The 25,569-nt window shown below is 27.4% G+C and overlaps 1 protein-coding gene across 1 annotated transcript in view; it reads left to right on the plus strand.

Annotated features, from left to right (window-relative positions):
* The window catches only part of LOC107450194 (glucosidase 2 subunit beta), a 47,010-nt gene extending 22,818 nt beyond the window's left edge, over positions 1–24,192 (plus strand). Inside the window, exons 10-16 of the mRNA XM_016065942.4 lie at positions 1,819–1,908; positions 6,394–6,498; positions 11,765–11,912; positions 11,988–12,057; positions 19,937–20,101; positions 23,402–23,501; positions 23,797–24,192. Coding sequence (XP_015921428.2) covers positions 1,819–1,908; positions 6,394–6,498; positions 11,765–11,912; positions 11,988–12,057; positions 19,937–20,101; positions 23,402–23,501; positions 23,797–23,940 — 822 coding nt within the window. The 3' untranslated portion in view covers positions 23,941–24,192. The remainder of the gene's footprint in view (positions 1–1,818; positions 1,909–6,393; positions 6,499–11,764; positions 11,913–11,987; positions 12,058–19,936; positions 20,102–23,401; positions 23,502–23,796) is intronic.
* The last annotated feature ends 1,377 nt before the right edge of the window (positions 24,193–25,569 follow it).

Here is a 25,569-nt window from a genome sequence, read left to right on the forward strand (position 1 = left end):
AGTTAACATTTCTTTTGTTGCAAAAGCATATTTATTTTTACTTATGCTGTATTTTTGGCCTTTTCTCTCTTACTGATATTCTTTCTGAGATGGTTTTGAATTCCTATTAAAATTGTGTAATGTATTTTAATTTTGGACAGTTGTAAGATTCAAGCAAAAACTTATTCTAATTTAACCTATTAATTTAAATGAATTAAGCATGAATTGAGAGGTCATTTATTATTATAATTAATGAAATCTTAATTGTGGAATTTGTTTCAAAATTTTTGATCTTGTATATTTTAGTTAAATTATTACAATTTATTAGAGCATCAGCAGTTCATTTAAAATTATTTTGAACCACTTGGCAATTCAATAATAAGAGACATCTAAAAATAGTAAACTAATGTATTGCTTACTAATTTAGTTTCTTAAATAAATATTTGGTTGCATTCAAAATGATTTAAACTTTTTAATTTAAATTAGTTTGTTCTGGTCAAAAAGTACTATACCATTACAGCTTTTTAAGAAATGATACCAGATTGGCTATGAGTAAACATTAAATCCAATTAAGAGTTTCACAAATATTGAAATTTTAGAATTAATGTAATTATTTTTTTTATTTATGAAGTTTTTTTGTTTTCTTTTCCATCTACATATTACATACCTTTATTAATTCATTATTTTAACTGCTAAGGTATTAAGAGTAATTTAAGCAGTAACGAGCAACTGTTACTGCTAAGAAACATTGAATAAATTAATCAAAATGATGTTCACGTCTAATTGATAAGAAAACGATAATGACCAGGGTAAATCAAAGTCCAGACCCGAAACCCATGGAAAACTTTTGGGTTATATTTGTGTCAAAAATTTTAACTGAACTGGAAATAGCTATCATAAAAAAAATGGTTTGATATTATTGAAATTTAATTTAACAACTTAGTCAATCCAATGAACTACGGGAAGCTAACATAAGAAAAGCTACAATATTACTGAAATATAACTTAACTACTTAGTCAATCCGAGGAAAAGCAGTTTGTTTGAAATAATTGGAAAAAAAGGGGGGGCCAATATTGTGTTATCAGCAGTACTAAGTAGATTTTCTACCAATTTCCAAAATTTTAGTTAGTTTAATCCTTGTCATATTTTTCGTTAGAAGATCCACACTATCATGAATACTGCACCTTAGTGAAACTGTAAAATAAAGGCAGTCATCAGAAATGTGGCTACAGCGTAAACGTGTAATGACATGATGCCACGCATATAAATATTTTAATATGAGGGACACTTGAATAATCATGCATGATCTATACACGAAGTTTCTAAAAGTATATGGGGAAAGAGAAATTTTCTTTTCCAACTAAAGAGAAAAATGTAAAAAAAAAAAAAAAAAAAAAATTATGTGAAACTGAATTATAGTAACCAGTTGGCATTGTGCAAAAAATTAAAAACTATCAAGAGAAAGAGAGCAAAATGATGCACTAAATTAAATGAATATGTACCCATCGTTGCTGAGTTGCTTCTCCGAGGGATGGGTGAAAAGAAATTATTTCATCATAAGCATTGCAGGTAAGAAAAAACAAAAACAATTTTTCTTGTAAGCACCACTGTGCTTATGCCAAAACATACAGTATTTGAAGCATTCAAAATAATTAAATGTAATTATGATAGCTATGTTGTAAGATTTTTATTTTGCAGATGTTAAAACCATTATTTATTTCTGTAGTCTTATTTATTAGATTTATGTATTTCTATATTTTACTGTATGTAATTATTTATTTCAGTAGTCTTTTTGAGCTTTATTTATCCAAAATATGAAATCTAGTTTTTTGCCTTTAGTTTTTTCTTCATATGAAAGAGTTTATGCTGCTTGAGGAATTTGTTTCAATTGGATGGATGATCATGAAGCCAGTTTTTGAAAGTGATAAAGTAAATCCATTTCAAACATTCAATTACATTAATTGAAAAAAAAAATTAATAAAATTTTTTTCCCAGTTTATTGGTGTGAATAAGGCATATTCTTAATGTTTTTATTTTTTGTTTTTTCATTAAAAATTGACGAAATATTCTGTGACAAATGAATATTTTGGGAGCCATAGATTAATTTATTTAGTAACCAAATTTTGTGAATAATTGTTTCTTAAGTTAACATTTAAACAAAGCAATTTTTAGGCGTTTCATTTTTAAATGATTTACTACTTTCATTTTAGTCCTATTATGATACAGTGCTAGCACTTTACTACTAGAATTATAAATTAATGACCTTGCATCTATCATGCATGACCCCTTTTTTATTTTTCTAACACTTATATTTTATAAATTTTGAACTTTTCAATATTGTTAATGTTTTACTTTATTAATCTAAGACTTTGTAATATCAGGTTATCAATCTCAGTCAATTATATCAGATTATCAATATTGTTTTATATGTAATTCAAGGTCCAGATGTTAGTGTTTAAAAACAGTTGAGTACTTATTGGTTATAGGGACCATGAAGCAAAGTTCATCAACATGTAGAAATGCCAGGTTCTGGTTTACACAGGCTACAGTGAATACACATAGGTTTATCAAATACGACCATATCACAATCATTGATGATAACAATATGTGTACATACATTAGTATCAAGATCATTATTGATGACATATTTTCAAGACATGAATATTATACATAATAATTATTATTGAATATATTTTTAGTGTTTGACAAATTTTATTTTAATAGTGAAAGTATTGACCTGTGTAAAAATAATATCAATTACCGTATTTTTCGGCGAAACGCCGCTTTGTCACAAGCGCTGCACATCGATGAAAATGAAATTTTTAAAAACAAATTTATAATAAGCGCGCGCCACTCTGGCGCAATCGCCACAATGACGCTACACCACGGATATCAGCATCCTTATAGAAGAGACCTCTAAATTACCATTTAGAATATCTGTGTAATAATAAAAACATTTTTTTTATACATTTCATATTTCTAAATTATAATAAAAAATTTCGTTTTCAGCAAATAAAAAACAACAAAATGATATAAAATGGAAGCTTTCTTGCCTGTTAAAAAATAAAGTTAAGTACCACAAATAATTCGGAATGTTGAACAGCAAAATATTTTAAAATACATTAAGTAACGCAATTTCTAAATTATTTGGGGGGAGGGGAGAATAGCCTAAAATGCGTTAACAAAGAGTTAACGTGAAAAAAGTTCTCTTTTCGCAAAAAAAGTAAGCAACAAAACAATATAAAATAAAGTTGTTCTTACCAGTTGGCATCGCGCCAAAAAACAGAAGAGCAAATAATTAACAGCAAAAAAATATTTATGTGCTCAGCAGCTGAATTAACTCAGGACTGATTACAGAAATCTGTAAAACAATATAATATGAAAAATTTATTAAAAAAAAGATTCTAAAATAAAAAGATTTAAAAATTTATTGCAGTTAACAATTTGAGGAAAACTAACAAAACATTGTAAACTAAGGAAATAACGAAACAACTAATAATAACAAGAATAAGAAATAACTAAGCGCGCCCCAAGAAATTTCTCTAGAAGGAATGAGTGAAGGGGAAATAAGTTTCACTTTCACAATGCTTCCTCCACATGTCATTTCTTCTGGAGCTGTTTAGGAGGAATCAATTATTTTTAAAGGGGTTGGGGAGTATGGGACCCTAACCCGGCATCCCGAAATTCGGCACTTAATCTGATCTAATTTTATTTATTTATTAATTTTTTTTAAAGAAATTTCTATTGAGAAGACAAAAAAGAAAAAAAAAATCAGCTGTATAGCTTTTTATTTGGAATTTTATTCTGTTGAAGTATTATCCAACTTTATCTTTTAAAAATAAAAAAAAGCTTGAAAAAAAATAATAAATCTGTGCCAAAGGAAGCATCTGTTTCTAAAGCAGTTTAAGATAAAGTGAAAAGTAAAAACACCTGCATTTCCAATGAACAAAATAAAGAAATGCAAGTTGGAAAAAAATGATCAATCAATCTTGACAGCTGTGCTTGTGCTTTACTGGTTTGTCCCCAAATTTCCCTCTTCTGTTTGACCATAAATTGTCCACACTGAAACTACCAAGTGGACTACAAAACAAATTTTATCGCTTTTGCGGTTTTTAATTCGATTCATTAATTTTTTATTTTGCCGCTCTTTTATTAGTTATTAACTGTTAATTTTTGTTTTTTTGTTTATAGTTAGCTTGTTTTTCTTCTTATTATTAGTTATTTGCTTGTTTTTTTTATCGTTATTAGTTTTTAGCTTGTTTTTTGTTGTTATTCATTGTTAGTTTCTTAGCATTATTTGTTACTTTTTTTTGTAGTTCCTTTGTACATGTCACACAAGAAAAAAAAAGCTAACAGCTTTTTTTTTCTTGTGGGGTGAGCGTCTTTTGTTAAAGCAAATTGTTTCTAAAAGAAAAAACGAGTTTTATGATCTTGCTCCGAGGAAGAAACTATTATTTCTTATTAGGAGGATTCAGATTATTTCTTGAGTTATTTCTTCGTGATTATATTGTATAGATTATTATTTTAATTAATAAAATTTTTTAAGATAAAATTTAATTTTACCATTTTAAATTCACCTCATCATAATCTACTATCGAAGTTTGACTAAATTTATTGGTTTTTCTGAAATTAATAGTGTAATTGAATTATAGTAATATTTGGGCGACATATTGGAATTTCCGAAAGAGATCCGAAATTTGCCATTTCGTCAGTCCTGTGAGTGCTGGATTTGGGGTTCTATTACTTCCTTTTCTGTTTGCTCCAATTACAATTGCCAAGGCGCTAAAGTAGATTTCTAGCTTGCGATTTTTCTTTAAGCTGGTGGTGGATATAAGATGCATACCTTTTAAATTTTCTCCTTATGTGATGTTTTTTTTTAAATTATTATTTCGTCTATTTATTTTCTTGCAGGCTGCTGCTGAAAGTTTGCTATGAATTGGCAATTGTTCTGCAGCGTATCGCGATACGGGCGAATATTTCGTCGACTGTGTTATGAATTTTTTTTAATTAGTCTTTCTCTCAGAAAATAATTTAATCTTAAATAACTTTCCTTGAAAATTTTTTCTTTGCTACTGAAAATTATTTTGTCGGAAGTGCCGCCTGTAGGAAAAAAACAACTTTTTTCCGATAGCACTGCGGCGCTTTTACCGAAAAATACGGTAGTTAAATTGGAAAAATATTGTAACATACTGTTAAATATCAATATTTTGAAAATACATCATGTATGAGCGACGATGACTCAGAGGATAGAGCGTTAGCCTTCCAATGCAGTGAACCTTGCTCGGATCCCAGCAATGGCTGGTTAGTTCAAATCCACATCTTGCCTGCATCTTGCATAAAATATCCTCAGTGGTCGACGGATCATGGGTTAGAGTCCCTTTGCCGTCAGGTTAACCATGGGAGGTTCTAGTGGTCTTCTCCATGTAATCTAAATATGGGTTCCACGAAAGCAAATTTCTCTCACTACTTGATTCAAGAGTTCCCTTGTCTTCTGTATTGGGTTCAAAATTACAAGGCTACAGAGTTGAACATTAGTAGTCTTAAACCCAAAAAATTGGCTGGCTGTTTAATGATGGTTATAAAATAAATCATGTATACTTAAATTATGCTCTTGGTATACATCCTAATATGTTTGTGTTGGTGACAACTCTGAATAGCAAGTGCAAACACATGGTCCTCATAATGGATAAGTATCAACAGTTGTTATCTGTGCCTATTTATGCTCATTAATTAGTAGTCGTACCATGCCAACTATCCTTATGTTTTTTCCCCTTTTTTTCACCTATTTTCTATCACCTTTTTTTCACCTTTTTTTTTACCTATTTTCATCAAACAAAATTTAGTGTATTTAGATTTAGTGTACCTTTCAGCTTAACCAAGTAAAAACATGATATAAGCATTGTTGCTGATCCTTCTGTATTGAAACTTTGTTTTTCTGTTTGAAAGATTAAATTTTTCAAATTTTTGCTTGATCTATGTTATTCAATTTTTGCGTGATGTTTGAGAATACCTATAAATAATTTTCAAAGTGTTGCAGTTCAAAAAGTCTTTTAGTTGTAAAAGTCTTTTTAGTTCCTTTTTTCCTAAGTCTTCTTTTTTTTTTTAGTCTTTTTAGTTGCAAATCTAAACGGGGCCCACTTTTTCTAAGTTCAATCGTAGAACTTAAGTTCATTAACTCCATTTTTTCTTAACCAGTTGAAAATGTTTCTTTATAAAATACAGATTCTACATTCTTTTAGGTATTTTAGGGGTGCCAAACTTTTTTAATTTTGTTTTATGCTCCTTATTTAGAACTTTTATTTTCCAGTACTTTTAGATTACTTGGTAAAGTTTTGTGTATTTATACATTAATTAGATAAGTTGTTAAAAAACAGTTTTGAAGTTATATTTTACATGAAAACTTTAATCTCCTAGGAACCAATTACAGAACCTCCTCTTAAAGAAGAAAGCGAAAAGGAAACTGATGAACCTGACATTAATGAGGCTGAGACAGCTGAAGAAAATGATGATGAGCCTGAGGTAATGTGAAACTTTTATAAAGGTGTTTGACTTAGATTTTTTTTACTATTTATGAGTTGCCTTTTTGTGAAACAAATTAGTTACTCACCATTAAAATGTTGTTCATATGATAAAAGTAAACACAAGCTCAACCTGCATGCTTAAAATGCAAATTCAGTGATCTCTACTAAAATCACTGGTTTATAAGAATCAGCTGCTTTTTAAAATCAAATCTACAATAATTGAATCATTGCAATATCAAAATATGTTAAAATCATTCTATAATAAAGTTATAGAATGATTATATCATATTGTTGAATGATGAATCATTGTTTTATGCTATCAAGCTTTGGAAGAATAGATGTTTTAAAAAAATAGAAAAGCATCATATTGCCCCCCTCCCTCCTTGTCAGATTTAGATTTCTTTTCAAGATTTGAAAGACATGCTGCATATAGCTAACAAATTTCAGGCTGCAACCTGTGGATGGATAAAAGAAACCAGGTGTGAATTAAGACTTTTTCTTAAAATTGAGGGGTCTTCATTAAAAAAGAATGAAACACAGAGGCGAGACCAAATGAAACTTCAAATGAATTGAAAATTATTGAATGACCAACACTCACTGTCACTGATTATCACACACTGACTAAACACCATTGTTAAGAAAGAATGAAGCTGTTATAACAGGGTTGAAAAACAATTCAAATGCAAATGAACTAAAGATTAGATTGAATGCCTGACATATTCAATGGAATGAACCATATCTATTCTGTGAAATATTTTATTCTTGCGTAATGTGAGTCAGAATATGCATGAACAATTTTGAATAAAGATCGAAATTGCATTTTTTAAGTCTTGGATACTCATTGTAATAAAAGTTGCTAAAACTGTTACTGACTCTTAAAAATTTTTTAAATTAGAATGCTGCCAATCAAATAACAATATGCTAATATTTTTACCCTTCTGTAAATTAAGAAAATATAGCTCATATTTGATCAAAATATTAACTGTAAATTTAAAAGTTAAAATTTAAATGCTGCAATTGATTTAGCTATTGTTTTTTTTTAGGTTTAACTTATAAACTTTTTTTTTTTAGTACAGATATATCTTTATAAAATTGGCTGCTTTATAAAATCAAATGTCCTTGGAATGAATATTATTTTAATAAGCTACAGGTACCGTTGTAATGAAATTATTTTCAGTAATTTAATCTTATTCTAACAAAAGACATTTATATTTTCCTTTAAAATGCCCCTTCATAAATCATTGAAAATTGACGCTGTGTAGGCTCCAAGCCCTCACTGGTAGTATAATATTGTGTGCTACTAAGTTAAGGTGCAAATAAAATTTTTCTATAAATTCTAATATTAAATTTTTTTTCCTCCATATTTTGTTAAAGTTGTCATGAATTAATAAAAGATACAACCAAGAAAGAAAAATTACTAAAAATTAAAATAAAACAATTAATGTTTAAATTTTTACTCACTTGATCTGCTACAAAATTTTCTGCAAAATAACAATTTTTGTTCAGAGAAAATGAAATCTAAAATTTTAAAAATGTATGTGATTACATTCCCCTCCCCCCAATTGCTACATGTTTTTTTTTATTGAAGGAATATATTTTGCATACCAAACCATTCTGTTTTTATGGTTTCTTACAGTTCCAGTGATGATGAGCACTGACTAAGTAAAGTCTAATATGAAGCTACTATGTTTTTACTCTAGGCTATTATTAAAAGGATGTAGATACATGTATGGTGGCATGATTTATTAGAAAACTCACTTCAGCCCACCTAATGTATCTCTGAAACATAGCAAATAGTTCTCTGATGTACTTTGATTGTTAACTGAGAATTGATAACCACTTAAAATGGTTAAGCCATCGAATTCAAAGGAAACACCATTACTAAAACTCCAGGATATTGTCTTCTGAGATCTCTTGGGCTCTTTTTTAGTTCTTACAGATAATATCTAGTGCCATTTGGCATATTTCTGGCTATCCACTTCATTTCATCGCTGAACAGCATATAAATCCATTCATATTCCTCTTAAATGTACTTGCAGGAATAATCTAGTCTCATTTGGATCAACTTGCATACTTTGAAATATCAGGTCTCTTAAATCATCTATAAATGATTATTATTATAATTTTTTTTTTTAAATAATATAATCTATCTGAATTTTGATGTTAATAATTAAATAATTTTTGAACTTTATTTTCTGTCTTGGTTATCTTTTCCGGCCTTTCGCATTATAATTCTTTACTTTAAGTCTGACCAGTGACTTGAGCTTTGTTATACAGTAGAGAACCGATTATCCGGAACGATCGGGACCATCGCTATTCCGGATAACTGATTTTTCCGGTTTTCTGAATCGCTACAAAAAACCTTCTTTTTATTGTTATGCCCAACTAAAAAAAAAATATTTGGAAATAATCTTAAAAAGAAGAAAAAACGATGAAGTAATACTTTAATGATTATTTCCAAAATGATGGTAAGGTAAACATCTTTCAAAAAAGAAGAAAAATCCTAAAACCTTATGAGGAAAAAAAATTTTTTTTTAAAAATGGCGGGAAAATTTNTTTGTAGGAATTAAAATACTACTAATTTTTCTTACAAAAAAGTAGAAAAAAAATAATAAATAAATTCAAAGAAAAATCATAGAAATTCTGATTGATGCAATTTTTCTCTCAAAACTTTTTTCTCCCAGATTTTTCAGACTCTGATGTTTTGAAAGCTAAAATTTCCAGCAAATTTTAGGTTTTTTAGTCATAGTTTTTGAATGATATAAAGTGTTCAATTGATTTAGAAATATGTTCAATGTGTTAACTCCATTATTATGACAGGTTAATATTATTATGACAGGTTAATATTGTTATCCTTTTTGTTCTTTTAATTTATGTACAATACAAAGAATAATTAATTTTTTATCATTTACAATCAAATTTTTAAATTTAGTTTTTACTGCTAATAAATAAAATTTAGTTCTACAGGTTTCATTGGTTATGAATAAACATCGTGATTCACATTAAACTGATTCTTGATTTACAGATCGTAATTCATATAAAATGTTCTGCAAATTGCGGTTTAACTGAAAGTGATTAATGAATCACATATTGAATATTATTGTACAGTGATTTGCCAATTACTCATCAGAATTCATGCCAGATCTCATCAGAAGTTATTTCTGAATCATATAATGTATTTAAGTAATTTCAGAATCATGCCTCACAATTCTCATTCTAGTAGTTTAAAAATCACGTATTGCTATTCACAAAAGAGAGATTTAAGAATTACCACCCACAATTCTCATCAAAATGATTTAAGAATCACACACAGCTGTTCTATATAAGGCACCTTTCGAATCCCAAATTGCAATTTGCATCTTAATGATCACTATTCTCATGAAAACTATTAGCTAATCACGTAACAGAATTCACATTAAAGTGATTTATGTATCTTCATACCTGCCAACTTTTACGCATTTGGCGTAAATTTTTTTTAGTAAAAGTTAGTAAGTGGTAGTAAATATATACTATTTTTTTCTTTTATTAACTTAATTTTTAAATTATTTTGTTCACCACTATTCTTAAAAAAATTAAGCATATATATTAATATGTGTTACTATCATGGTTGCCAGCTTAAGCTTTTTCAAATACAACATATTTTTTTTGCTTAAAATTGAAATTTTAATACCACTGGGAAAAATCATTATGGAAGGGATTAAAAGTTGGCAGGTATGTATCTTACATTGTGGCTTATGTCTTGTTAGTTCATGCATTTTATATCATTTGCTATTCATATTATTCCGATTTAAGAAACATACACCGCTATTCAATTTCAATTTACAAATCACACACTGTGATATGTGATTTACGCAATCTTAGAGACTTACTGCACTTTTCTTATAATTTCGATTTACATATAGTTTATCTAGATTCATATAAATGTGATTTAAAAATTACGCTTAGTAAAAATTATGCATTTTCACAAAATTTTAAAAATCATGCTTCACATTTTATGGATATATTTTAAAGAAAATAAAGCTCGGTAAGTCTTCGATAGTTATCTGTGAAATATTGTTCTACAATAGATTTTATTATGTCCAAAATACCTTACTAATATTCTAACAAAATCAAAAATTTGATATTATAATTGAAACAGGTATGTTAAATTGATAATTTATCTAATTATATACATTTCCTGTAACCTAAAATTTGGTCTAACATATTAAAAAAAATATTTATAATTTAATAACCATGCAATTAAACAACCTTTATCAATTATTTACTATGCTTGTTTGAAAGAAACTAAATGAATGTATAATATGTGCATTATACATTCATTTAGTTTTATTAATTCTAATTTTTCATGAAAAGTTACACTGATGTTAGTTTGTATTGTTGGATTTTTTTTTTGTCAATTGGAATTTTTCTAAGTGATTTGAAACAGCAATGTATCAATCATTTGTATTATTAGCTGATAAATTTAATAAAAAAAAATTTTGTTGTCAAATAAGCATTGTGATTTTAAAATATACAATTTCTGCTTCTACGTAATTGTAAAATCTGATTGACATGTACTACTTTAGCATATAAGAATAATACCAAATAGGTCCTTGAAAAATTTGATTTTAGGTCCTTGAAAGTCATTGAAAAGTCCTTGAATTTATAAAAAAAAATTGAGTGGGAACCCTGACAATCGTTGTTGCTGTAAAAATAAATTCAAGTTTGATTGGTTAAATAAAACGATCATAGTGATTTAAACTATTAGTAACAATCTATCAGAAGATTGAGGTGATAATTAATGACTGTTTTAATTTAAAATGATTCACTGACAATTAATTTAAAATGATAATTATCAAGCCTTATATATTGCTAAATTTTCTTTAATATAGTTGTGGTCAGAGAAGTTTAAAATTATAGTTTAGAAAAATTTTAATTTCACTATCTAAATGCTTTTGCCACTTAACTATAAAATAAAAATCTCAAAGCAGAGTTAGAAGTTAGGTTTTTATATATTTTATTGATATCATAGTATTACACTCCTACATTTACTAGGATACTCCCACCGCCACCTCCCATTGTCTGCATTGTAAAAGTTCATCTTTTTTTGTCCATTTTCATGCCTGTATATTAAAGTTAGAAAACTATTTTTTGGGAACAGTCTTATGTCCATGCAAATTTGAAATTGTGTGTTTCATTGTTAAGATAATATGCAGGGTTATGTCTCAATATTTTATTGATTTGGAGTATGCAATGATGATTTTTATCTTTTAATATTTGAATAGGAAGAGAGCTTTGAATCATATGATGAGGATGAGGCCCTGTTAAATGATGATGCTGATAAGCCACCTGTTTTTCCCCCTAAAGAGGAAGTAGAAGAATCTAAACCTCAAGAACCTGTATATGATGAAGAAACACAACAACTTGTTGATGGTATGAGTTGTCTCACTTGTTTCTAAATTTATGTTAAAACTCTGTCTAAATCTAGTTTTATTTTTCTCTTTAAAGCTGCAAATGAAGCTAGGCGTTTGCATAAGGAAGCTGTAGACAAAGTGGAAAAAACAAGAGAAGAAATTAGGTAGATAATGTAAAAATATATTAAAATTGCAATATTGCAACTTATTTTTAAGAGTTTGTAACTTGGTTTCCTTATTAATGATTGATCACATATCAAGGCTGGCTAGTTTAAACCAAATGGATTTTTAAAAATCTTTTTAATCATTTAAATTTTTATTATATACAGTGTTTACAATACAGAAAAAAAATGGGAGAGAATTTCTCTCCCTTTCTCAAAAACAGGGTGAGATTTCAAAAAGTTAAGTGAGATTTCTAAAAACTAAAAAAAAACAAGAGTAGACTTGAAAAAAAAATATTTCTTTAATTATAATACATTTTCAACATCTTATAATTTCTAAACCACTGAATATTTTCTGCATCATCATATGGAAAATGTTCTATATTTTCTTTAATCAGCTATTCTCATTAAGTTGCTCAAATGCTCATCAGTCAATCTGTTATAATATTTTGTTCTAATTCGGTTTTGGGAACTAAGTGACCTTGCAACAGATGCTGAACTATTCGGAATCACTAATTAAATTTGTAGCATTTGTGCTCACATTTTCTTATCCTTTACATCTACCAGCATAGGGTTTTCAATTATTTCTGTTTTAGAATAGTGAAGTTCGTTGAAGTTATTTCCATGTTCATACTTCTTGTTAGGTCTTCCAGCATAGTTTTCACAGATTTCAACTTTTATAAATTGCTGTAAATTGTCAATGAGGGAGTTTGGTAATTCATTAACAACTAAAAACAAAGCTAACTTTAAACAACTATGTTTAAAGTAGTTGATAAAGGAATCATTTTTTTTTCTCAACACTTGTCATAGCTGTTTTCATGCTTTTTTTCAAAATGGCGAAAAACGGAAATTTTTTCCAAAATTCGAGAGATTCGCTCATTTTAAAATTAATAGAGTGCGCGAACTTCTCACGTTAATTATTTTTTAGTGCGAGAAAAGAAAAAAATATTCGAGATTCTCGCTTTCTCGCTCTGTAGTGAAAACACTATATATAATTAGTTTAGTTTTAAACGAAGCAATTAAAAAAATTTCTCAGTTATTTAAATTTAAACTGATAATTGAAAATTTTTGAGTTTAGCTAAAGTCTGTATTGCTTTAAATAAACTTAAATACATAATATTTAAATTTTTATGTAGCACTGCATTTGCTGCAAAAAATATCTATATAAAGTAACAATATCAAATTTTAGGTTAAGTCTTGTCTGTAAAAATTTTTTTTAATAAAATGGAACATCGCAAAATGTTCTGATAAGATTTTAAAATGAGTTAATTATTGTTGAATAAGTTTAGGTGAAAAAAATTGTGAAACTTTTTTATTTTCTTAAAGATACATTATATTTAATAAATTAAAAACAAATTGAAATGATGTACTTTTCTGAATTTTTTACGTTGTTTTTCACTTCAATTTTCAATATTTTTCTGTTATCAGTGTAAACAAATTTTTACTGTAAAAATGAATCTCGTGGTTTATTTATTATAATATTTTCCAAAAATCCAAGGTACCCATTATCCAATTTTCGGGCCAATCCAAGATAACAGACAAATCCAATGCAGTTCTGTACTTTAGTAAGAACGCATAATAAAATATGTCTATTTATGCTTTTAATTTCATATTTTGTAATCTGGCAAACTAGTTATGAAAATATTTTAAAATAATTTTGAAAGATCTTTTACTGTAAATAACTGGATGTCTGATCTCGCTACTAGCTTTATATGTTACTTTTTGTCTTTTATTTTGCATTTTTCTTTAACTTATGTTTTTTGTGATATTTTTGTGTTTGTTTGTTTATGTTATAGTTTTGATTTTTTTTTTCTTTGGTGCTCCTCACACTTTTATATTATATTTTGATTTGGCTATATTGATACAATATTAGATTGTACTAATTAGAATGTACAATAATTTGTGAATATAATCGTGTGAGCTGACGAAGAAATTATATATTTTTTTATTTTGTTTTCTGACCTTATAATTTTTTTAAAAAGAATTTTTTAAATAGTTCGGTTTTTTCATAGTCTTTCCTCTTTTCCTTTAAAAAGTATTTTCCCCTTATGTTTCTTTCCATGTTTTCTTTGTATTTTAACTTATAAATATATTTAAGACATTTTAACAAAAAATATTCAAAATTCATTTAGAATTATTTCATTGTATATTATGTTAATAAGCATATTGTTAAACTTAAAGGCTAACTGTTGCTTTCTAGTCAAATGTGGCTCTTTCGGCTTCTTGGTTGTGGCTGTTTTAGATAATTCCAACTTCAAATAGGAAATGTCTAAAATAGGGGTGCACAACCTTTTTGAGTGAAGGGCCACTTGCACAGCAGGTTGGCTAACGAAGGGCCGCACATGTATTGAGACATGTTAATGACAAATGTAGAAATGTTTATTTAAACATTAGCATTCTATTTTTTTGTCAATAAACTTAGTAATATATTTGTAAAAAATTAAAGGTGTTCCATTTTTAGAATTCATTCAAAAATAAAAAAAACTTATACTTTTATTTTACTAAAAGAAAATTGCTATTTTTGTCATATGAACAATAGATTTATCAAAATAAATAAACATTGAAGAAAAGAAATGTTTCTTTTTCATCATATCACGCAATACGAAAATTCATTTTAGAATTACGAGGCGCATCCGAAAAGCAAGTTTCCCTATTTCTTTTTTTAAAAAAAGAACTCGTACTTTCAGGAACATATTTATTGGCAACAAGTACAGCAATGTTTCAGCTATTTTTCAACATAGCCACCACCAGAATTGAGACATTTGTCGTATCGTGGGATCAACTTTTGTATCCCTCTGTCATAGAACTCTGCCGCCAGTAAATGGAACCAGCGTGTGACAGACGTCTTCAGCTCTTCGTCGTTGCCAAAACGCTCACCGGAGGACAGGAATTTCTTGAGGTGCAAGAAAACCTGAAAATCGCTGGGAGCAAGATCAGGGCTGTAGGGTGGATGATCAAACAACTCCGGGCCAAATTTCGTCAAAACAGCTGCTGTGCATCGAGCTGCATGTGAAAGAGCATTGTCATGGAGAAGCACAACACCTGCAGTAAGCATTCCACACCTCTTGTTTTGAATGGCACGTCCCAATTTCCGCAGTGTTTCACAGTAACAGTCAGCGCTTACTGTTTCACAACGTGGTTCTATTCACACGCGGCAGAGTACTACGACAGGGATACAAAAGTTGAACCCATGATACGACAAGTGTCTCAATTCTATGTTGCTAAAATAGCTGAAACATTGCTGTACTTGTTGCCAAAGAGTAGGGAAACTTACTTTCTGGATATGCCTCGTAAATTCTAATAAATAAAAAAAAAACTGCAATAACCATAGAATGAAAGTAGGAAAAAATTTAGTCATAATTAAGTAATATAAATTCAAATTAAATATTTTAGTTGAAGAAAATTTATAGGTTTTAGACAAAAGCCTAAAATAAAAACAAAACTGTGATAGTATAGGAAAATAAAATTCAATGCTTATTTTGTAATGTACTTCATTATTTCATTTTATTAATCTTTATATTTTTTTATATCGTAAATGTTTTCCTTTTTTTTTATCGAAAAAGATCACTTAAGCAACAAAAAATTGAAATCTAAACTACAAACAGTTAGCAGTTTAAAAATTCACTTTTCCCGCCATTTTATGAATTTCTCAAGTTGCAATAACAATGCATTTAAATTAAGGATGTAACGAGTATTTGGCCCTTCCCTGAAAAATTCAGTTGGTTGAATGATCAGTCAAATATTCGGCAGAAATGTTTTAGAAATGTATTATTCAAGTTTTTTTTTTTATTTTTGAATTTTTATAGATATTACTTTTTTTTAAAAAATTATAATCAGACAAGTCAATTTTGTCATTTTTTCGTTACTTTGAGAATTGAGAAGGGATTTTTTTTCCATTTTTTGCTGTTTTTATTATAACCCAGCATTTTAACAGAATGTCTCATACTATTAATTTATTATCACTCTTTCCCTCTACTGTAATATAAATAACCAGTAACATGGAAAAGTGTGATTTTCAGTATTAAAGTTTTGTTTCTGGAACTAAGAAAAATTTGTTTTTTCTGTTTTTCTTTTTTAGGCATTTCAGCATTTTTTTAAAAATAAAGTTACTAATAAAATTTATTTTATAGCAATCTCTTTTCTTCTAAAATTATGGCAATGAGAAAAATTTAAATTGAGATTTTCAGCATAAGATTTTCATTTAAAAAATTAAGAGCGTTTTTTCTAACTTTTTACTTTCTTTGAATAAAAAAAACTTTTTTTAGACGTTTTTATTATAACGCAGCAATATTTAATAGCATTTCTGCTGACTTAATTATTTTTTCTTGGTTTTTTTCTGGTAATTGGAAAACTGAGATGTTCAGCTTTAAAATTTTCTTTCAAAAATTAAGATTGATTTTTATGCTCTCTGTTTCGCTTTTCGACATTTTCAAAAACTTTCTTGATTGGCCTTAATTTTTAGAGTTAATTAATGAATACGTTTTTCCAGGAAATATTATTCTGAGCATTGAAATTTTAGTTTTAGTGTTGCTATGCTGCTAAAAGATTTTGCTATTTGGCCCCAAGTGTACGGTGTTCAGTCGATTTTTGTTCTTTTTTTTTTGCCGAATATTTAGTTTTTAACTGAATCACAATTCATTACCACATTCGACCAAATCATATTCCTTGTGGAAAAAAAAACATAGGAAAAATAACTAGGATTTACAATAAAACTGCACCGAAATATCGTATCAAAAAGTAATTATTTAATTGCGCGATTAACTATCAAGTGTTGTAATAACATCATAGTTAAATAACGGGATCGTCAAAATCATGTGTAAAAGTATAGAAATAATTGGGGGAAAAATTACTTATATTTATGCTGAACTCAGCACGAATAAAGCGTGTCAAATGCACGATTTAAAATTTGCATATTGTAATAGAATCATTGGAATTTTTTATGATATGTGGGAACGCATAGCAATAACTGCCGAAAAAATTTTTGAAAAAAAGAAACAATTGTAAAAAAAATATAAAAAATCACTAAGATTTAAGATGAAATCATCACAAATAAAGTGCACTAAAAAGTGATTATTTAAATCGGCGATCTAAAACTCGCACCGTAATAAAAATTCCGGATTTTCGAAATCACGTAGAAAAGCGGAAATAACTGTTTAAAAAAAATCTTTTATATTTACGATAAAATCGGCTTAAAGAAAGCGCATTAAACGTACATTTACTAAAGAATCTCTTAAAATTGTGTCAAAACGTGATGACTTAAAAGTGCGATTAAAAATTCCCATTTTTTAAATTTTTTTTTTGTGTTTAGAAGCTTTCGCGGACCACACTTCAGTAGTCGAAGGGCCGCATTTCGGCCGCGGGCTGTGCACCCCTAGTCAAAAAGCTAACAACTCTGATATTTCGACACAGAAGCCTTTTTATTCGTTATTTGGTGTATCAAGTTAAAATTGCATTGTACTGATTCTAGTAAAATTTTTACTGATGTATTGATACCTGGGCCATTGAAATGATTTCAGTACAATTAACCACAATAACACTGACCTAATAAAATGAATAATAGTTTACCTACCTGTACACCTTAAGTTTAAAAATTGTTGTTCTTAAAGAAATTTCAATCATTTAGTTGTTAATGATTGGCTCTGTTTACCAATGAATTAGCCAACAACTGACCTAACCATTGCATACAAAGTAATGCATCTTAACATTTAAAAAAAAAAAAAACAGCGTAAGGTACCTCAATTAATAGATAGCTCTTTCGAATTCCTCATAAGAAAAACGTGATCCAAGCAATCATGACTACTATGATTATCAAAATTAAAAAATAAATAGAAAAATGTCGTACAAACAAAACCCACCCTGTGATCATTCTAACATATATATCCTGTAGTATCTTATCTAACCCACCATTATCTAAATATAATGTATTATTTATGGAATTATATTATAATCTAAATTTCTTTTATGATAATTCTACTCTCGACATAATAAATAGGTAGAAAAGAGATATTAAAACACCACTGAAAAATTAAATAAGAAAACTGAAATTTTCACCACGCAAGTTCAAGTGTAAAATAACTTAGGTTTTTGTTAATCATGTGGATTTAAATACTTGTAACATTTTCTATAGCTTTGATCTTTTTTTAACTTTTCAGTTACACTAATTCCTACAAGATAAATTTTGAGACACCTTGAGTATTAATATCTAAAAATATATTTATTTCAGAAATTTAACTGGGAATTCGAATGTATTTATAAAGTTTTTATATCAAAACTAAGTGAAATATCAGAAGAGAAAAAGAAAGGAAAAAATAATGCAAAATGGCTTTAAAAAATTATAATTTCTGAGAGCAAATCAGAACTTCTAAAATTAATGAATAAAATAATGAATGAGTTTCTTACTTTAAAATTGCAATTTTGTTGAGTTAGTTATCATGCTGTAAAAATAAATTCCATAATTGTTTTCAATACACATATTGTCAGTGGATGGGTGTTAAGCTTTTTTGCTTTTTTTTTTTAGTTTAATTCTTGGTATTTCAAACCTTTAGTATCAAGGTTCACTGGAGAGTAATTTATCTTTTTAAGATTTGAAATAATCAATGAATATTTTTCCTAAGTTAATGTTTGTATCTATTAATTGACATCAAGAAAATCAAATGCTTAAAGCTAAAAATGTAATACTTCTAAGCTAACCTGCTGGAGCTTTGAGGTAAATGGCATTAGCATTAATTTAATAATTATTTCATTTAAGGGACAGAAATTAGTATTTGTTTCAAACATTTGTGACAAGACAACTAAAATTTAAAACTTTTGTTTTTCTTTCCTTTTGTATCAATATCTACACTTATATTTATTTATTTCATTTTACTGCTCTGCTCAAGAATATTCATCATTTTAGACTTCTATAATAAATATTTTCTATGCCCAAATTATATAATTATCATTTATGCTACTGTTTATTTTTTCTTTCATTAAATAGTAATTTTATACTGTTTGAGGGGTTATTGTATTCTTTTACTCTATATTAGTTCTAGTAACTTCTACTAAAGATTCTTTATATATTTTTTAGAAAACTCCTTATACATCAATTGGCATTTATAGTAATTTATTTCATGATTAATACCCAGGTTTGATTTTCAGATATAATTTATCTTAAATTGATCTAAATTTTCTTAGAAAGTTAGTAAGGGCTTTAAAAGTTTCTGAGTTGCTAAAAAATCACTGCTTTTAAGAATGATTAAACCAAATGTTACTCAACAGAATTTAATGAGTTTTTATTTTGTAAAGTATTACCAAAAAAAAAAGTGTAAATATAAAACTAATTTCGATAACTTAAATTTTTTAAAATTAATCACATTTCTTAACCCACTGACGGTTCTGCATGTAAAAAGTCTTATTTTAACCTGCAGTCTTCACCTCATAGCTAAACCGGTTTTTCTATGTTATTAGATAGGAAAATAGTGTATTGGGGAGAAACATTCTCCCAATCTTGCCCTTTTGCTAAACCGCCAGTGGGTTAAGAAAAGATACTTATTTTCTGGAAAATGCAACAAATATAATTTTTGTGTTTAATAGAAGTTTAAAGTTATATAAAATTGTGATTGTCAACTATTAATTGACAGTTTAAAATGAGAAGCAAATTTATACCATAAAATTGAGTATCTTATATTTTTCTATTCAGTTTTTATTTCTTTGAATTTATGTTCCTGAATCTTGTTTTAATATTGAATGTGACTAATTAAGCAAATATTTTAAATTATGCCTGGATATGTCAGTAATTTGTTATGAAAGATCTATATGTTTAAAATTTACTTCTCATTAAAAAATCAAAATATATTACATATAATTATTTAGCTCTAATCATTTTATACTTTCCTTATTTTAGACGTCTTCAAGCTGATATTGAAGCTGATTTTGGTAAAAATGAAGAGTTTGCGGTACTGAAAGGTCAATGCTTTGATTTTGAAGATCGATATTATACTTATAGGTTTTGTCCTTTTGATAAAGCTAGTCAAATAGATAAATCAGGAGGCTCTGATGTTAGTTTAGGGTAAGTACTTTTTTTAAAAATGTTTTTATTTTAATTTCTAGCTTGTTTTTATTATTTTTTAATTTTATTATTTATTAAATTTTTTTAATTAAATAATCATTGCATTTTTTTTTAAAAATATGAGGTACATTTTATGTTATAGTTTTTATTCTTTGTTCAATTCCAAGTTGCTAGCAATTGATTGTTGGTTTTCTGACTTTTTTTCAAACATTTTTTATTTGGTTTAATTTTTAAAAAAAAAATATATCATGATCTTTTAAATTTATTTTTAAACAATTCATGGGTATATATAATTAAATATATTATATACAGTCGAATCCCATTTTTGCGAATTCCTAGGGACCAAAGCAATCGCTATGCAATCACGAAAATTCATTACACAGATATTACGAATTTCAACATTAACCAAAATTATTTTGCCCATATCTTGTAGCTACAGCTTTTTTTGCACCACCATCAACTTCTGATATGATGTCAAGTTTTTTCTTTAATCAAATATTGCTTTTGTTTCTGACCTCATTTCGTTTAAGAATGAAAACAAAAGGTCCACAAACGTTGTTACTAGCAATGCAGTTGGAAACTGGTTCAACATCCTTCTCCTGCAGAATTCGTACATGGTGCTGCACACGGCACCCCCTCCATAACTTAGAATTCTTAGAACAATTCTCCCACCTCTATTCAACCACATTCAAGAAAACAAGAGTTGTCCCAATAAGGGTGATCATATCTAAGCAATCATGTCATTCTTAACAAGCCCTTTCAGAACTGGAAATCACTCTTTTGGAAAGCTGCATGTATATTTACTTCAATTATGAATGGGTAGGGGTTGAGTCTTTTCAGGGTGGTCCCTTCCGAGTGATTAATCTTTTTTGGCATATCCCTTTCATATCTGAAACTGTTTATTTTGAAGAATTTATTTTATTTTGAAAATATTTGAATTCTGAGAACAATATGTACTTTTAAATAATGGAAAAGTGTTTTGATCATGAGAGAAAATGAGAAGTGCAGCTTATTTTCACCTTCATTAAAAGCGGATTATCAATTTCCTAATATAAGTATTTTTAATCCATTGTTTCTATGGAGATTTGGAAAATATTTGTTACATTTAAATTTTTGCTATTTCAGATTTTGCTAAAACTGGATTTGACTATATTGATCTATATTATTTTGTGGAATAAGCGGTGTGTATTTTGTGGAATTACCAAATGGAAACTATAGTTTAAAAAGCGGCTAACATAAATATTAAAACCCCAGACAAGGCAGGATATTAAAAGATCAACTGATTAAAAAATAAAAAACTGAAAATTCATGGATGAAAAGAACTAATTTATTGAATATGAAATTTAGTGTGAACAGTGGGGAAAAAAAAACTCAAAAAATAGTGGAATGAGAAATGCATCACTTTTAAAAAGAGAAATCTGCTTCATAAAATAATCAATTGCTATCAGTAATAATTAATTGTATGGTTAGATTAATAATCATTCTTCTCCTTTTATTTTTTTTATAAAAGCGGGCAATTATTAAATAAAAGTTGATGTGATTCCACATCAAGCAAACCTTGCAAATGATACCACACTTCTGAATAATCAGAATTTATTCAATTGAAAAATATTGTTTCCTTAAAAGATGTCAATTAGATAAGTATAACAGGCAATAAAAAGACGTTATGTTCAATATAATTTATCGTAATAATAATGTATTATCCAAAATTATAAAAATAATTTATCATAATAAGTCAAAGATGACAAGAATTGACTGGATAAAGCTAAATTAAAAATAATTCCTAACATGTTAATAATCTTGAGGCCGAAGTTTCAAGTTCCTTAACTCGGATATCCAAGAGATCACGCTCCAGAAGTGATTAAGAATAATGATAAAAGAATTTTGAGGATACACCTAATGACGGTTGGTCAAGAAAAAAAATCAGATTATTTTTTATTAAATCCTCTAATGCGCAAGCACAAATTGCGATATCACAGAAGAGTGAAATTCAATAATTTGATAGTGTCAAATTTTCTGACAATGACAAATACTGATAAAATTGCATTTTTCCCTTATAGTTCACTGGCTTTTCTTACCACATCTCACTTTACCTAACAATTCCCGGAGCTTACGAATCAGTCATTTTACTTTAACACAATATCGTTCAATTTCCGAATTTTCATTCTAGATTCTAAATTTCACAGGATCGGAGTTTAGAAAATAATATATATGTATTCATTATTTTTATTTCGTTTTTATTTTTTTAAACCCCATGTTCTTATAAGGAGTGGAAAAACTTTCTCGTGTTTTCAATTAAATGCTACTAATTTCTTTTATATTTAATCTACTTTTTTAAGCAATACTCTGAAAAAAAAATACTACTCAAATTTGAAATCGAACAGATGTCTCTTTGGAACCAGGTAATTTGTACCAATAAAAAAAAATTATTTTATTTTGATAAATTATGAATTTTATCAGTAGTAGTTCAGACAAAGCATGGATTTTATATTTTTCCCTTACTAGCTCAGCCATTTATGTTTTGAGTTATAATTTACTAAATTCTTCTGATTATTTTTTAAATGATAAAATTCAGCTTAACTACATTCCTTCTTTATTAATGAATGAAAAATAGCCGTATTTTAATTGTTTTCCAATTAATATTTTGCATTTCTGTTTAACTTTTTTTACTTTTTCTTAGTATTAGGGATATATATTTCTTTTTATTTCTCTTTCACCTTCTGTTCATTGATAGATGTTTGCAATGCATTTCCCGACCCCCTCTTAAATCAAAGAGAAAACAAAATCATCTTTGCCACTCCTATATGTTTAATTGATGGCAGCTTATCAGAAAACAACAGATTCTTTTGGACACACAGGAGAAAATATAATATCTGTCCCTTCCCTGCCCCCTCTCCACCTAAAAATCTTCTAGGTCACTGATGAAAAATTAAAATTTTCTTTTGATAAACAGGAAAAGAAAATAGCATCAGTCACCTTTTCCTCTACTAACTTCAAGGATGAGTCATATTTCTTCTTTTTTTTTCTCAATCGTACTAGTTCAAAATAGCAGGAATACCAACAGAAAAAAATTTTGGTTTCCCGGTTTTTTAGATATTGGATTAATGGTTCTGTACTGTATTAATAATTGAAAAAAAATGTTAATAAAGAGGAACTACCATTCACAATTTGATTTATGATTTATTATGTGAAGAGGTTAAAATCTAAATAGGGTGTAATTTTCTCTAAAAATTTTGCTATCTTTCATAGTAATTTTTTTCTTTTTAAAGACATTTTTTTTTTTTTTTTTTTGAATCTTAGGAAATGGGGATCTTGGATTGGACCTGAGGAAAATAAGTACTCAAAAATGAAATATGAAAATGGACAGATGTGTTGGAATGGTCCTACTAGATCTGTGACTGTAAGTGTTTATTTATTTTGTATTTATTCAAGTTCTTAAAACTAGTAATGTTGTTTTGTGGTATGTTTTCCTAATCCTGTAATTTCAAAAAGCAAAGTGTTCTTTTTTTTTGTGTGTGTAAAACTTGAAAGTTTGGACGCAAGCTCATATTTAATATCTTAAAATTTGTTTACGAATATTACGTGGCTATAATATCTTACCAGTTTTTTTGTGAGTATTATTATTAAATTTCATGACTGGAACTTTATTTTTATATTTATGAGATAAAAACATTAATTTGTCTTTTTCTCATCAGGTTTTACTGCAGTGTGGTCTTGAAAACAAACTATTATCATCCAGTGAACCTAATCGTTGTGAATATCTATTTGAATTTAGCACACCCTCTTTGTGTTCTTTACAATTAAATATGCCTAATATGCACCAACATGAAGAACTATAGAAATTTTAGGGATGAACTTATATAAATAAAACTTATTTTTGTGGTTGTATCTATAAATTAAAGAATATAACACAAATAGTCATGCTCGCTATATAACTTTCATAATAACAAACAAAAAATGTACTTTTTTATTGTGATAATTCAGTTGGAAACTACTTATTATAAACAAGATATGCGAGTGTGAATTATATATATTTTCATACACAAGTGCTGTTACTGAACAACTTTTAATTAAAAAAATTTCTTTTTGGATTTAGTTTATTTTTGCATATTTTTTAAACATTTTTTTTAAATCTATACCTTTTAATGTGCTACAATTTTAAAAAATGTTTCTCTTAAAAATGTATTTATGTTACACGTTAAATAAATAATGAAACTCTTAATTATATGGGGATAAACATATTTATAATTCAAAAACTTTGTAATTAGACAAAATTTACTAGCCAGTCATTGCGATAATCAACAATAAATAGGATAAATAAAATTTCAAAAATTCTATGGGGTAATTAATTTAATCTAATTAAAGAATTATTTATTCTATTAAATTAAAAGAACTCTATAGGGTGCTGAATAAGATATATATTCAAGGAATTTGAATCTGCAATAATTTTTTTTTGCAAATAATTTATAATATTACAAATATGTGAGGGTAAAGGCACATTTTAGTCATATTTGTTTTTTTAAATTTTACATCGAGGTTAGTAAATTAGGACATTGTTTCTATTTCTAAGTATTGTTATTACATATATAAATTTACCCAATATCTATCATGTACTGTTCCTATTCATATCTCTGCCTTTTTCTATTCTNTTTTTTTTTTTTTTTTTTTTGATCTCATTAAAATAATCTGAAAATTTGATATATTGCTCAGCTTTCTTTGTGCTATGCTTCAAGTTCGTTATAAAAATGTAATATTTATGCTTTTGAACATTATGCATGCATTTTTAAAGATTTAAGGTTAAATTTGCTGCTATAATTTGTGTATGTAATTTTGAATTTCATTTAAACTAAAATTTGAAACAATTTTTTAAAAAATAAAATTTAAATATTTGTTGTAGTTTTTTGTAATTTAAAGTTACAATAAATTAAATAATCATCATGTATTGTTATATATAATTTTAAATGTATTAAAACCTCAAATTTCTTTATGTATTTTGTGGAGTTATGAAACTGATGAGAGACTCAAACTTTAAATTTTTTGAAAAAATTGTTTCCCCCNCCCCCCCCCCTCTCAAATTACTCTATTTTCAAAATGGTCTGGTTTTTTTTTGTACCCTTTATTTTTTAATTTAATAACGTTTTTAATCTTTTGTATCTCAGAGACAAATCTTAATATTGTGTTAATTAATGAAATCCAGACTAATTTGTTGATGCTTCAACGAATCAACATTAATTTTTATACTATTAGATGTATTAATGGAGGCTTTATCATTTAGTAAAATGTAGATTGGGAAATAATAATAATCTATCATTTTGTGTTTTAATCTAACTTTGAAAAGTACTCTAGAAATATCCATTAATGCGGAAAATCAAACCTAAAAATTGATAATTTTGGTGATTCTTTATCTAACTTATTTGTTTCTAGAATTTCTAATTTGTTTATGATAAAGATTATTTCAAAAAGTTTTT

The sequence above is a fragment of the Parasteatoda tepidariorum genome, chromosome X2, assembly GCF_043381705.1.
Source record: "Parasteatoda tepidariorum isolate YZ-2023 chromosome X2, CAS_Ptep_4.0, whole genome shotgun sequence".
In the NCBI taxonomy this organism is placed as follows: domain Eukaryota; kingdom Metazoa; phylum Arthropoda; class Arachnida; order Araneae; family Theridiidae; genus Parasteatoda; species Parasteatoda tepidariorum.